This window comes from Lissotriton helveticus, chromosome 6, assembly GCF_964261635.1.
Source record: "Lissotriton helveticus chromosome 6, aLisHel1.1, whole genome shotgun sequence".
NCBI classification, from domain to species: Eukaryota; Metazoa; Chordata; class Amphibia; order Caudata; family Salamandridae; genus Lissotriton; species Lissotriton helveticus.
In genome coordinates this window covers 1,215,001,571-1,215,017,581 of record NC_136067.1, presented here as the reverse complement: position 1 = coordinate 1,215,017,581, position 16,011 = coordinate 1,215,001,571, and the positions used below count along the sequence as shown (strand labels likewise).

General features: G+C 41.8%; 1 protein-coding gene across 6 annotated transcripts in view; it reads left to right on the top strand.

Moving 5' to 3' along the window:
• NCOA7 (nuclear receptor coactivator 7) overlaps positions 1-11,158 on the top strand; it is a 1,122,006-nt gene extending 1,110,848 nt beyond the window's left edge. For all 6 annotated transcript variants that reach the window (XM_078648931.1, XM_078648932.1, XM_078648933.1 and 3 more), the window contains one exon: positions 8,063-11,158. In XM_078648931.1, coding sequence (XP_078505057.1) covers positions 8,063-8,198 — 136 coding nt within the window. In that variant the 3' untranslated portion in view covers positions 8,199-11,158. The remainder of the gene's footprint in view (positions 1-8,062) is intronic.
• The last annotated feature ends 4,853 nt before the right edge of the window (positions 11,159-16,011 follow it).

The window sequence follows — 16,011 nt, the reverse complement described above, 5'->3', positions numbered from 1 at the left end:
GTAGGACAATAGTGCACACCTAAACTGTACATGTTTGATTAATTAGCTCTGAAGTAGTCCTAACAGTTCGGTGAACAATTACATGGTGTTGTGCAAACACAATCTGTATTCCTAGCACCACCTGATCTATAACTTCTTCCCCAGCGCTTTTCTGTTTTTTTACACCATGTTCCTCTGGCTCTATGCTCATGCCACATCTGCTGCTGTCTGATATTATGGACCTAATTTACTTTAGGATTACCTTTTAATCCCTAGCATTAATACGCTCAATTATCCTGAAAAGAAAGCTGGTCCTCTGCCATCTCTCTTCATGCTCCCTGGTCCTATCATTGTTCCACTCGTCTTTCTCCTTTTTCATTGGGTATGCCAACAAATGACATATTGCTGATGTTACCCAAAGAGCACTGCCACATACTAGGATGCACAATATTTAACCAATGGCTATATAAAATGGCCACAGGCTAGATGCCTATGCCCACGTATTGAAGTGGAAAACAAAAGTTTAGTAGATCAATTCCTTGTAATTTTTTTTTTTAAGTTGATTAAACTTTATAGAATTAATGACGAGTACAAAAAATAAGCTTTGCACTTAATGTGTTAACTTTGCGATAACAAAAAGGGAAAGATAGCCAATGAAATAGAGCAGAAAGCTATTTTCATTTGACAATATCATAGGGCAGTATGGGAGAAAAAAGGGAATAAAATATAAATCTACAACTGAAGATAGAGTATCAATACAAACTACTAAAGAAATCATCAAAATACCTAAAAACAATTCAATGATGAAAAATAATGCAGAGGGAAAAGAGGAGAAAGTAACAATCTATGGAGGTTGAAAATTTTCAGAACGATTACATAATACACAAATTGTTGTAACCTTATTTAAATAATTAGTTAATGGTAACCAAAATAAATCCCAGTTTACAAATCATTTGAAAGAGGAGGCAAAAGCAATATCCATTCTGTGATAATGACAAACATTCAAGCAGGATGTCACTGAAAGTTTGTTTGAACATTTCCAGTTTAGTGTAGTTTGCTGAAAGGCTAAAGCCAACATCAGGTCAAATGACCCCTTTTCATGTAAAAATAACCCAAATGACTCTGATGAATTTCCTGTAAAAAAAATAACATTCAATAAAGGAATATGCAATTTAAAGATAATTAAGATACAAGACCAGATATGCGTTCAAAAGGAGGCTACAGCAGTGCAGGAGGACAAGAGATGCATAAAAGCGGCCAAGGGACAATCACAAGACCAACAAGTCTTATTATTAGTGTGTGTAAAGTAAGCTATGGATAGAGGAGTACAAAAGAATCTATAATTTAGAAAAAACATGGATTGAGTAGTGGATGTGGATCTAGAGATCTTTATAGATATAGCCCAGATCTTGTTCCAGAGATCGGTGCTCTAAATACAATCCTAATCCGCCTCCCAATTAGGTTCCAATTTAGATTTAGGACAATCAGAGGCTGGGTTGAGAAGATGTTTATAGATCAGGGATGCTTTGAGAAGTACCGTCCATATTCTGAGAAGCGGCTCCTTTGTGGGTATATATTAATTTGAAGATTTAGATAAGGATTTAGATAATTCCAGAATCAGTAAATCAGATTCTAGAGATGCGACCTCAAGATCTAGATGAGAGTGCGATGAAACGCTACTAAGTTAGGTATCAATAAAAGAGACAGAAGTAGGTGATTCCGGAGTATATAAAGTTTTATAGAATTTCGTAAATTCATCTCAGATGTACTGATCTTTGAAAGTATGCTTTCCATCCAATGAATTGATAGTCTATCAACACATGCTCTTTCCGAGATTTGAGATAGCCAGGAGTTTGCCAACTTTATTTTATCCAACATAGTTTTGGTCACTATTACGAAGGAAAATAGATGAGGCATTACCCATAGTTATATTGTTAAAATCTTAATTCGCATGAACAAGTTCCTGTAAAGCAGAATCAGATAAAGTGTAAAATTGATGCTCTAGACATTTAATGTTCGCTAATAGAATTTTATGATGATTAAGTGATTGTTTCCTTTTTTTGGAAACAAAGTCCATGATAAAGCCATGAGCAGTAGCCTTAAATGCATCCCACATCAATGAAGGGGAAGCATCCAGATCCGAATTAAAGGAAAAGAATGCTTCAGCAATGGAGGTAAGAGTGGAAGAAAAAACGGATCCTGCAAAACAGAGTTGTTAAACCTCCATCTAGAAGACCTGGGTTGCGGAAGGAGCAAATCAAAATCAGCAACAACCAGGGCATAATCCGAGATCACAATAGGTTCAATTGAGGAGGAAATAAGATTCTGAGTCAAACATTTAGAAAGAAGAATATAATCTAACAGGGTCGGGGAACCACGTGGAGGAGAAAAAAAAACATTTTGTTGCTTCTGGGTTACGCAGCTTCCAGGTATCTACAAGATGTGTCTGAGAGATTGCACTATGGAATAGTTTGAGTCTTATGAGGGAGAACGTGAACTAGAGATTGGCAGTCAATAAATGGGCCAATAACCTGGTTACAATCCACGCCTAGGATAAAAACACAATTCCTTATATTGAATACACTATTTGTAACATTAAGCCAAAGGGAATAATCCGGTTGAGTCGGATCATAAACATTAAATACTGGTAAAGATATATTATTAATGAGTAACTTAACTAATAAGCATCTACCCTCCTAGTCCATGTCTTAAGAAATAACAGACCAATTCAACTTTTTATGACATAAATAATGACACAATTTTTTCTTAGTGGTCATAGGAGGCAGTAAGACTAAACCAACCGAACTCTGAGCTTCAGAGCCTCTGTCTCTGTCAAATGGGGCTCTTGCAACAGAACTAAGTCAGGATTTTATGAGGCAAAATGAGATTATTCTCTGCCTCTTTATATAGGGTTAATAAAACCTTTCACATTACAAGATATAACTCTGAATGTAGATTAATAGACCTAGATATGAAACCACACGATCAACAGTAGGGAAAAGAGGGGAATAAAATAGAGAGAGTATATAGGGGAAAAACTACAGTAAGAGCAGTGAGAGAAGTTAGAGGAGAAGAGTAGGGAAAAAGAGAAAGTGAATAAGGGAGACAATAAGAGAAGACCATACATGTCAAAAACAAACTGATGACTGTGATATGTACCTTCAAAGGGAAACCAGCAAAAACAAGGCATGGCTACACACTAAGACAGCACAGCCAACAGAGGGAAATGCACCACATCGGGAAGCCAAGAACGAACAGGAGACTGATATGTAAGAAGTCTGGATGGTCTGCAAAGATGATGAGAAAAGAGAAAAACAAATAGAGACAACTTAATACAGAAACAACTGTCAAAATATAACCTTTAACTGCAGTTCATGATTCATACTCCAGAATTGACTATCTCTTTGTCCCCAGGGTGACAGTGGGTAAGGTAGTGTCAGCGGAAATTCTGCCCTGGTGTCTGTCGCATCACTCCCCGGTGGCCCTTACGCTCCAGATCGACCACTGACAGCTAACGTGGGGTCTGTTTCTTGTGCCAAGACATTATGAGAGGCACTGAAACCCACGCTAAGGGGGGTGGATATTTCCTGGTGCGCTGCATGGCGTAGGGAGGAGATGCTGAGAGTAGAGGCAGGAATGGAAGCACTCGAACGTAAGAGTCGGGAGGGAGAGGTTAGCCAAATTAGGCTGCAATTGTTGATGGCACAACAGAACTATGCGGCCCTTTTAATGGATGAGGTCAGGCAAGCCTGGCTGGCGACTCGTAGCAGGGTGTGCCAGTGGGGCGACAAGTCCAGCAAGATGCTGCATCGACTTTGCCAGGGTGCCTTCCATTCCCAGGCCCTACTGGGAGTTCTGGCCCTGGCGGGAGAACAGATTATTGACCCCTCGGTTATCGTGGGAAGCTTCGCCGCCTATTATGTGGACCTTTACGCTCCGAAAGAATGCCTATCGGCTGCCATCAAAGATAAATTTATAGCTGACCTACCGCCCAAAGCTGTGTCAGATGAGGTGCGGGAAAAATTAGAGCTACCACTGACTGATGAGGAGTTGGGCACGGCTCTGGGAGAACTCAACCCCGGTAAGGCGCCCGGAGCCAACGGGTTCCCCAGTGAATTTTTTATACATTTTTTTATACAATTGGCCCCTCACTTTCGACCGGTGATAGAAGAGGTCTGGGAGCGGGACCCGCTTCCCCCAGACTGGAGGCATGCAGAGGTGGTGGTATTCCACAAACTGGGCAGGCCCCTGGAGCAACATGCTTCATATCGTCCTATATCCCTCTTAAATATGGAGGCGAAGTTTTGGCCAAGGCGTTGGCCAATCGCCTTCTGCCCCACATATCCACCCTGGTGCACCCCGACAAGGCTGGGTTCATGCCCCAGAGGGCGACCAGACACAATATTAGGCGGACACACGTTTTGACTCCCTGATCTGGGTGTACCTCTTTTCCCTGCTGCAAAGGCTCAACTTCGGCCCGCGCTTTCCCTCCTACCTAATGCTACTGTACACAGCTCTAACGGCGTCTGGGGCACTTTCATCGTCCTTTTCTATCAGGCGGGGTACGCGGCAGGGCTGCCCCATGTCCCCATACTTATTTGCACTAGCTATGGAGCCTTTGGCTGCATGGGTGCGCATTGACGCGCAGATCAGGGGATTTGAATGGGCGCCAGGTCTGTCTGATAGGATTGCATTGTATGCGGACAATGTTCTCTTCTTTCTTACAGCTATAGACAGGACGGGGCTGCCGCTATTTCCCATTATGCAGATTTTGGGGGAAACTTCGGGGCTCTATATGAACCCCTGTAAGTCAACACTTTAAGTTCTAGGGGATTGGATGTGGGTAGGAGCGTTGGTGTCCTTTGTTCAGTTGGCGGCAGCGGGGCTGAAATATCTGGGCGTGTTTTTATCAGATATACCTGCAGTCTCCTGGGAACGCAACCTGGTCCCAGTGTGGGAACGGAGTCGTGAAGATCTTAAGTCCTGGTCCCGTATGCCTCTGTCTTTATATGGCAGATCGGCGATATTTAAGATGGTGGCGCTTCCCGGCTCCTCTACCAACTACAGAATCATCCATACCAGATCCCACCCCGATTGTTCAGACAGGTGAATGCAGCACTGGGACAGTTCCTGTGGGAGGGGGGAAAGTGCGGGTGGCTCTGCGCACATGCTTCCTGTCCACCTATTGCGAGGGGCTGGCGTCCTCTGATGTTCTCTCGTGCTATCAAGCCTCACACTTGCTGGTCCTTAACGAGTGGTGGTATGGTGACTGGGGAGACCCGGCATATGCCGTTGAGCGCCAGCTCATGGGACACCATTCTCTACATACTATATTATATTCAGTGCCGCTGCGGGGGTCGCTGCCATCGGTTATGCGGGTGGTGTTTCTGCTCTGGAGGCAGGCTCTGCGCCGAATGGGGTGGTGGAACACTCTGACTCGTGAAACCCCCCTCTGGGGCAATGGGCGCTTGCCTCAGCTGGTGGCCTTACAGGGCTTCCGGGGTTGGGACGCAATCGGTATCTTGGTCCTTGGTGATGTTATGAGGGGCCGGACGCTCAAATCTTTTCAAGACCTGCAGAAAAAATTCCTTATGCCACGATCCCAGTTTTATCTCTACCTTCAATTTAGGCATGCCCTGTCCCCTAGTTTAGAGGGCGTGGAGTCGCTACCGGAATTCAGCCCGTTGGAGGCGAAGGTTTTTATGGGAGATCTAACCGACAGGAAAATCTCTCAAATTTATCAGTCCCTGGTCACTCTCGTTGCTCCCCCACAATTCAGAGACTTCGGAAGGCGTGGGAGGAGGTTGTGGGCACACTGGAGGAGGAGGACTAGACTGAGGCCTTAGCGACCCCGCGAGGGGCAGCCATAACGATGCGACTCCACCTAGTTCAGTTCAAATATCTGCACAGGGTCTATTTTAACCGCGTGCGCTTGTGGAGGGCAGGGCTGACCGCCTCCCCTGTGTGCCTTCGTTGTAGCAGAGAGGAGGGTACATTCATTCACACTGTTTAGAGCTGTCCGTCTCTTGATCGCTTTTGGAGAGGGGTATATTCCTGTCTTTCGGAGATTACGGGGTGGGAGCTCCCCCGTATGCCGCAGCTGACCTTACTTCATGTTATGGAGGGAATAGGTGGCAACATCTATAAGCGACACCTCAAGCAATTAGGTTTTACACTGGCGAAAAGGGATATTGCCAAGGCATGGAAGGCGCAAAGGGCCCCATCGGTGGCCGCATGGAAGAATGGGCTTGACTTCTGGATGGGGCTAGAACAACCTATTTTTGTTGCTAGGGGGTGCCCACGCAAACACTACAAGATTTGGAAGCGGTGGACAGATTATCGGGGACTGTTGTTGGACTTGCCACTGGTGACAGAGGTCCATCTGGTGGGATAGTATGTATGCATACTTTCAGACTGTAGGGGCATGCTACGGGGGCCCGGAGGGGCTTGCCCTGCCCGCTGTATCTCTATGCGGTGGACAGCACTATGTGGATCTGGTGCCATCAGGGGGGTGGGGAGGGAGGTGTTGTTGGGATGTGAATGGATATTAAGTACAAAAGTCATAATTGTATAGTGGATTGTGCAGTTGTCTCTCGAGTGCAGAACCCTGCAATATATGTGTAACTTGAAAAATAAAAAATGTGTTAAAAAAAAATATATATATAACCTTTAAGGGAAACAAAAATGAAAATTGGGAGGAAATTATCAAAGGCTGTCACATAAGAGTCAAGTTATAGAGGAAGGACCAGCAGTATTCATGGAAGCCGAAGAGTGTTAATGAAGTAATTTCCGAAAGACTGCAGGATATTCAGATGTAGTGGTGCGGTTCTGAAAAGTCACTTTAAATAAGCATGGATGAAATAATCTATAGCGCACACCCAAGGTACGCAGGGCTGGTAGAAATTCAAGGAACTCCTATTGTCGTTTTACCAGTAACTGTGAAAATGTCTTGGGACAAAAACAATTTAGCTCCAGACCAAATTATTTGGTTTTTTAAGCTTGGCTGCATTTAAAACTTGAAAAGGTCAGTAAATTTCTAAAATAGAAGCATTATGACACAGGACTCTAAAGGAGCAGTTGAAAAAGACAGGCGGAGACCCAATCTATGAGCGCGCTGGATATTCAGAGACTGATGCAGGGAGGTATTTCCTCCAAAAGAGTGTCCAAAGATACTGGCAAAACAGATTTTGGCGGAGAAGGAGGGTCTTGCTTAAGCCGTTTGTTAGCATAAGAGTGTGATGCATTTTTGATGGCACAATGGAAACAGACGCTGACCTGGAAGAGTTAGATTGAGCCATACTTATGCAAATCAACCATAGGGGGCTCTAGGGAGGGAGAGCCCAACACAGACAAACCAGCAGAAAGTCTCCTACTTGAATGTAGTAAATGTTTACTGCTGCCCATGTGTTGAGTTAAAGCGTACAATCCAACGTGAGCATAGAAGTTCTATAAAATCTCCTCTCAATAAAAATAAAATAGCCCATTGATGCAAGTCTTAATATAAGTGGAGGACTCCAAAGTGTACTGAGAAAAATACCAATAGCAATGCTGATAAGTAGGGAGAAGCAGTACCTCAGTAAAAGTCTAAAACTGAAGAGAATTCCACTAGTCCGGTAGGAGTTCAAAATGTCAGCCGGAAGACAGCTACCGATGTCCCTCGACGTTTTATGAATCCACCAACAGGAAAGAAAATTTAAAGGACAGCCTCATATTCAGGAGAATTTCCACTACAAGAAATTCCTAATTTAAAGAGTAGAGCGGTTCATGAACTGCTGAAGTGACATTTCCCCATGCAGCTCGGAGCTCCGTGTCTAAGCGGCCATCTTGAAAGGTGTAGATGCGCGTCCCCTTGAACATGCTTTATATCAATATGATACAGCACTGTTTTCTTGACTTGCATTGATATCATAGCATATATGTTGCTTCTAACGAAGTTGTTAAATATGTAATATTGTTGACTCTTTAAAATAATTTGCTGGTCTGTCCTTACTGTCTATCTTTTAGATTCAAAATGCATTCATTATTGGGTGATAACAATTAGTAGCAATGTGTAACATGCTGATGTACTTTCTCCTTCCCACAGTGGAGGATTTGGCCTTTGGCTGGATGCTGATTTGTATCATGGCCGCAGCAAACCTTGTGAGACCTTCAACAATGAGACCCTCTCCAAGAAGGAAGACTTCATAGTGCAAGACGTGGAAGTCTGGACATTTGAGTAACCGGGACAGAAACACGCTGGCTCTGTGAACACTAATTCAGGAAGACGTAGTTGAAGATGTGACTTATCTCAACATCAGATAACTTGTTGCATTGCCCAGCACCTTCATTGTCAAGCTGTGCCAACGTGTATTGATCAATCTGTGAACTGCACCAGAGTCAAACTCACACGGGCAGAACTGGAGGCTCCTCTGCAGTGGGCAAGATTGTGTTAAACTGATCATCTCTCTCCTACTCATAAAAAAGAAATGATGATGGAATGTTTTAATGCTATTTGCTCAAGATGGCTGCTTCTACTGCAAGGGCAGTACAGTAAATGCACATCAAGAGTAGACTGGTCAGGCCCCCCGGTTTTGTAGGGACAGTTGGGGGGCATAGATAGCTTGTTGCTAGCCAAAGAAAAAGGGCTTGGAGAAAAAGCTTTCCCTGAGAAAGCTTTTACTGCCACATATTTGCTACACTGAGTGCGCTTTTCCTTTTAGTTGTAAAAAGCAAGTATACATCGTTCTCCAAATGAGCAAGTATATATTTGAAAATGTTAAAAATATTTTAAAAAGGTTAATCTATTGGCTGACAATTGTTTGATGCATACGTGTTGTTTTTTTTTTTTAGGTTTGACGAAATATAAAGTTGAGCTATGTAATTTGCACATCTGAAACCTCAATAGGTCCAAAAATACAACCTGTGTGTTTTTTTTAAAAAGGTATTTATTATTTTTTATTTCAGAAACATGTGATATAAATTTTTTTTTATTAGCAATTTGGGCCCTTTTTTAGGGTGGTTAGAGAAAATGATTCTGAGCTGGCTTGTTGGCATCTTTTACAAGCACTAAGTGCATAATTCCAAATGAGCCAAGAGAGGTATGCCAGGCTGCCAGCTCCCGTTGGTAGAGATGCAGTGCTCTTCTTGTGTAGCTTTTGATGGTCATCCATTTGTAAAATGACTAACACTAGGAAACGCAGGACGTTTCCATCGAATGTTTGGTGAGCTGAAAGTAAACTTTGTGTCCAACAACATTGTTCTTTTAATACTGTAATTATATATATTTTAGGTTTTATTATGTGTAGTTTTAATTTTGAGTTTGAAAGTGCTGGTGATGTGATGAAAGGGCATTCTCGTTTGCAAGATGGCACAGATCAGGCGTGTTCTAGGACTGTGTTCAATTTTTAGGTTTAGCTCAGCACAGGATGGCAAGAATGCTTTGACTTTTATGCAGTTGTGTTGTTTATCCCGACATATGAAGGTGAAACAAACCTCTGGATGCCAATGCTTGATGCAAACAATGTGCTTGATTTGGTATGTCTGTTTATTGAACATCCCAAACGTGACCATATGTAAATTGTGAAAATGGCTTAGTGTCTTTTTGTATACAATACAAAAGATTTGGGGGAGAATGAAGAGTGTTGGTGGTAACATAAGTGGCTTAAATTAGAAAATGAGAAAAACAGACAATATATTAAGAGTCCAGGAAAACTGAAAGGGTGCTTGTGGTTGTACTGTGCTTCCATGCCCACTTACAGTATACCATAGAATGAAACCAAGGATAATATCTGGGTGCATAGGACTGGAAAATCATAGTGACCATTTATAGAAAACAATGAATTAAATTCAGATTTTTTGTATGTGTGCATTAAAAAAAACATAGTCTGCAAAGGTTAATCCCATATACTGTTTCACAGAATTGGGTCTGGTGATTTTTCTTTTTTGCGAGATGGATATATGAATGAAGAAAGTCCGCCATGCAAAGGAATAGTTTTATTCACAAGTTTAGGTTTAGGGATGGGGTGACGTTGTTGGAGTTCATGTTTGAGGTGAACACCTAAACATTTGTAAGTTGTGACTATGTACAAATCACTTGCTGCTAGCTTCCCACCACAGAAATCCATTTTAAATTGTCTACAGTGGAAAGGCAGAATTAAGTACCTTTCACCAGAATTTGATGGAACCTGGAATACCAATACATAATGAGAGTAGGGAAGAAGACTCCATCCAATAAAATGTTTCCTTCCGAGTAGAGTAAAAAATGACCTGTCTTAATGCACATTTACAGCCTACCTTATACATGCAGACGCTTCTATCACATAGGAATTTTGTGTGCAAGTTTCTTCCACGTGGAAATTCTGTTTGCATAAATTTGCGCATTTGAGTATTCCAGGAAATCTGTGACTGTCATAGATTTCCTGAAGTATATGTGGGATTCTTTATTCCCTAAAGGTCGAAATCTGCTCCAGATTTAGGGTTAATCCCATGGGAGTATATTTCAACCTTTTTGAGCAGATGATTTGCCATTAGGTCTAAGCTCTGACATTCCACTTCTAATAGAGGCGCCACTTCACCTCTGCCTGAAGGAGTTCGATTGCGATGGATGAAAAGGAAGGAGCAAGTGGAAGAAATAGAAAAATCGTGTACTTTGAAAAGCAGCCTCATGGTATTGTTACTCTACGGGTTGTAGAGCTAGCAGTAGTCTCTTGCACACTTAGTAGCTATTAAACGGAGCTATGACTGAACTGCTCGTTTGCCAACAATTTAAACGTTTTAAAGAATCGTAACGCAAATATTGGTTCAATATGGTCTTTTAATGCACAGACATAATTCTGTAATAAAATGCTGTACAAAGCTGGTATGCACAATAGGCCGACAGAACTTTTAATGGGCATTTTTAGACTTTTCTGGAGCTACCATTTCACCATGTGTGGGTGTTAAAAAAAACAAAAAAACTATCAGTTTAAAAAAAAGTTTTTTACTTTTCTGCAAACTACTTGTTTGATGAAGCTAACTGCGTCATATTGCATACATTTTCACTCATTACTGTTGAATATGCTTTTGGTCTGCTTCATGAAACACTGTCTGTACTTTAAAGGGTTGTTAGGTCGAAAGTGCATGACCTACGATCTTGGAATACACTGAATATATGTAATGCAATGCTATCAATATTTTAAATAAAGGGATTTATGAATTGGCATTTGTGATGCGTGGTGTATATTTTTCACCCTTCTCTCTTTCATATAATGGGTACGGAAAATGTAATGCACACAGCAGTATAATTAGGCTATCCTGTTTGAGATTTAAACCTATAGTAACTGATAGAACCCTAGCAAAAGTGAAACCACCCTCATTAATAGAAATGTATAAACACTGATAAATACATCTGCACAATCTCAAACCGTAATTCCATTTGAAAAAAGGAAAATGAGGGATAAGTCATTTTATTTCGTCAGCAATGTTTATTATGTGCTGGTCTCCCGCAAGGCAATATCGTATTTATCCTGCAAAAAGTTTATAAAGAGTGGGGTTAAGAATCCTCTCTAAGTAATGCTATCTAAATAAATATCCAGAGCTATGTTTAAACTAAACTCTTACCTCGTATCAGAGAAAGCAGTCCAAGTGACAATCTAGGGGCATGATTGCTGATTGAATCTTCTGGCCGATTATGAATCTTCAAACAGTCCAAGAGACTTTAACATATGGGATAGCGACTTCGCTATATTATTGAATCGAGGTAAGGGACATGGAAAGTAATTTTGAATCAGCTACTGAGTGGCGGTTTTGCCGATAGACCCTGATGAATAGGGGCCGTTTTGCCGAGACATTGTATATATAAAAAATTATTTTCCCACTTGTTTAGTGAGGATTAATACTAATCAGAACGTCTTTTGCTTGCTTTTGCTCTAGACGGTATTTGATAATATCTTATGTGCCAAAGTGGAAACTTATAAGTGGATTGTGAAGCAGGGACTTATTGAATATACCTTGAGGAAGGAAATTGATTAGAGCTAAAGACTTTACGAGGTAGGATTCTTTCTTGGACTTGAGATTGATAAACAATTATGTGAAACCTTGCCTCGTACGCTCTGTGTAGTAATGGAAAACTATTCCTCACCTTATTAGGTACCAGAACTGCTTGCGAAGTATGAGGTATTGGCATCATAAATGGATGCAGAAATCTTACAATTTTTTCACATATGGGTTATATAAATTTAAAATACACGCTGGTCAATGAGGATTTTTAGAGTTTACTATATCACTTAATAACTTGGACATTATCTATCTCTTTAGCATCTTGTCTGTCTACATTGTTTATAAATTGTTTGATTTCAAATTGGATAATGAGGAAAGATCATTTAATCTCAGCACGATGCACTATTTTGAATATTTCCTTTGCACTTGGTTGCAATGTTGTGGGCTTTAACAAACTGAAACTAAGGAAATGATATGTATTACAAATGCAATATTCTGTATTTCCAGCCCTGACGAAGCCGCAGGTTTACCCAACCACGGCGAAACGCGTTTGCAAAGCGATTGGAATGAAATAAAAGACCAGGACTGAAAGAAGGCCCCACTGTTTATTTTTGAAGGAATTCGCTTTGTGTCTCTTGAAACTTATGCATACTTAGATGTAATTTGTATTTGTGTGCTCCAAAAAAGTATTGTTCTGCAGACTCTCAATTTTCATTGAGTTTAGGGGAGTAGGTTGCTCTCTTCCCAAAGTATTTGGATGCACCAGGTGATTTAACTTGGAAAGGATATTAGTATTTACAACTATGAGCACCGATTAACCCCATACACCCACACGTTTTGTATGTCATATTATACAGTACGGGGTAGGGGAATGATCTCCAGCTGTGTCAAAGCAAAGTGTTTATTGAAACATCTAAATATAGGAATTTTTCTTTTTAAATCTATTAATAGTCGGATAAACCGAGAGAGTCCTGACAGTGAGTGTGAGATGTAATGTGATGAGCGAGGGTAATGAAATGTGAGTGTGAAAGAGTGCAATACCCAGACTTTCTGTGCTTCAAGCAGTATAGCATAAGTCCACTGGACACACTGCAAATGGGAACACACTACATACCATTACTTCTCATTACAATTAAAAATGTACTTTATAACAGTTACAGAAGTAAACTTTTTATCACTGGAAAAATACAGTTTTTGTATATTTTGGCAGTTAGGCAGGCGAATAAACCACTGATTAGCACTAATTTGAAATGGTTTGGAAAACACTATTGAAATACACCAGAAATGAACACTGAAAACAGGACAGCCTAGGAATAATAAACTTTCAGAGAGACAAACGCCACTCTAGACCTCTAAAATATGTGCATGCTCTATGGGCGTGTGCTTTACTTTCTACAACAAAAACTGTTTTAAAAAAAAATGCATACGATTTAGAGGTGTAAAAAAAAAAGTTAATTTTCCTGTTTCATCACTTTAACTAGTTTGGAGTGTTTTATCCTAGTTCTTTTTTCGACTCCTCCCCCCCCCCTCCCCCCACCACCCCCTTCTGACTGTTACAGTACTGAAAAAGCAAGCTCATGTATACATTAACAAAAACTGTCCAGTTAAACAGTTGTTGTTCGTAATTCGCCCAGCCACAAATGATCTGTTGTAATGATAACCCATGGTGTAGTGCCGGTAAGTTAATTTTCCAGCCCTGAGCTTACCTTGTACTAATTGGATTTACTTGGCGACGCGGTGTAAATTACTTGACAAGCTATTCAGTGCTTAAACTAATGAGTGCCGTAAAATAATAATGATAATCATTTGTTTTGCATAGCACTTAATACTGCTTCTTTTAACGTTTCTAAGTGTTTATTAGAAAAGTGCTACTAACGCCCAATTTAATAACCCGCAAATGTTCAACCTTTTTATGGAGAAATCGTGAGTTAGCACTTGCTGACTGTAGGTTATCAAGAAGCAGGTACTGCTGGCATACCACATACCCATGACTGTGTTGGAACTCTCAAGTTTCCCAGGTTTATGTGCAATCAGCTCATTCTGGTCAGGTTTTTTCTTTGCATTCTGGTACTTGTAGTACATCAATCTTAAAGGGATATTCTGATGGATACTTTTAACTGCAATATCTAAACCTTAGAAAACGCTCAGGCGACAGACTGGATCTGAAACTTTTCTTCAGCACTGATCTCATGTGTTGCCAGGTGGCACAATGCAGCTCCTTGCTGTATTACTGCCTTGGAAGTGACTGAGAAGAGCCCCATACATGTGCCACCCCTAGGCGCTGACATGATTTCCTTTCTTTCCATGCCTTCCTGCGCAGATCCTTGTCTCTGCTCCCATATTCGTCGATCTTACAATGACTACTAAAAAATTAAAAAACTGGGTATGACTCTAAGTAAGCCCTCATGCACCTGATGGTGATCCAGAATCAGGAGGCAAAGCTGTGTATCGCCGAACTTAAGAAGTGGAGACACTCGCGTAAGTCCAGATCACAAACACGGACTCGCTCCCAGGGCCAGTCTCGCAAGAGGCCTGCCTAGCAGTCGAAGACCTCAGTGCAAACAAAGTGAAGCAGGACTCCATCCCATCCTGCCACAATGTTAGTCTCTCTTCTCATGGGTCTGTGAGCAAGGAGTGTATCCCAGGGACCCCAAGTTACCTGGGGAATCAGTGATGCTGCAGAAAATCGAGGCCTTTAAAGAGGCTATGCTGGAAATTTCCTGCACTTTTGTGGCTCCCTTAGGCATGTGTATGGGCCTCAAGGATCTGCAGTGGCATCCAATTGGATTACAGATGACGGGTCCTTACCCAGTACCAATTTACCTGTGTCCAGCTCTAGTACAGACACCTACTCCAGCACATGGACCTGCTCTGGGCCACTAGTTGTCGATGCCAGTGATGCCAGAAGAGGATCTGATTCTGGTTTTGACGTCTAACTTGAATAGACTTCATTCGACCTCGGCCAGTGTCAGTCATGCTATGAAATTACTCAAGCACAACAGGTCATCATACAGCCTCATTCTGCACCGCTTTCTCTACCAGAGCTGTCATACCAATAAAAGCTCCATTATCTTTTCAGCTCTAATGCTAAACACCACCAGAGAGCGATAACAATGGTGATGTTGGGCATGGTGATCTACCCCTGTGTCATGATGATGGTCGCCCTTTTTATATGAATTTATATGAAGCTAGTGGGCTTGATACCTCCCCTGAATATGGGGTTTTCCTTGCCACTTGGACCATCGACGCAGCATAGTGTGACATTTGCAATTGTGGTCTAACGGCCGTCTTTGGCCTGGGAGACCAATACTAATGGCCTTATGGAACTTGTACGTCTTAGGCCTGCCACATCTGAGTCCCTGCTCCACTTCAGGCCTTCATCAATACTTTGATGGACACTTGGTCAAAGCCCTGTTTCTCCCCAACAATGAATAGGCAGATGGCTAGGTGTCTGGCTGGTGCCTAGGGGCCCTAATTTTCTCATTACACAGTCTACTACAGAGAGCCCAGTGATTCTGGCCTCAACCAGTAAGGTGAACCCCCAATTATTTCCCCATGACTTCTCCGGTAAGTGAGTCCAACAGGATTGAGGCATTTCGAAAATGAAGGTGGTCCTCAAACAACCTAAAGGTGAGACCCATCAATGAAGTCTGTTTTGGATCACTACACAAAGAACGTCTGTAATGGCTTGTGGGATATTGCCAGCAGTCCCGAAAGACCTAGGGGAATCTCTGACTCAAACAATACATGATGTGGCTAAATATGTGACTTGTGAGTTCCGAGAATCTGCTTACTGACGGGGAAGGGCAGTTGACATGAGCGCAGTGTTCTACGTCGAGACATTCCACAGGGTTTTCTGGAGATGTACAAGCCTCTTATCAATATGAACTTTAATGGCTCACTCTTTTTTGGTGAAAGTTGATTCTACTCTAGAGTGTTTTAGGGACAGTAGAGCCACAGTGTGCTCCTGGTGGCTGTTGACCACTCTATTCCACAACAAGAAACCTGCTCTATATTTTGGGATAAAAAACAGGAGGGGGAGTGAGTTAACCGAACGCTGCAGAAGAGGTACGGTTG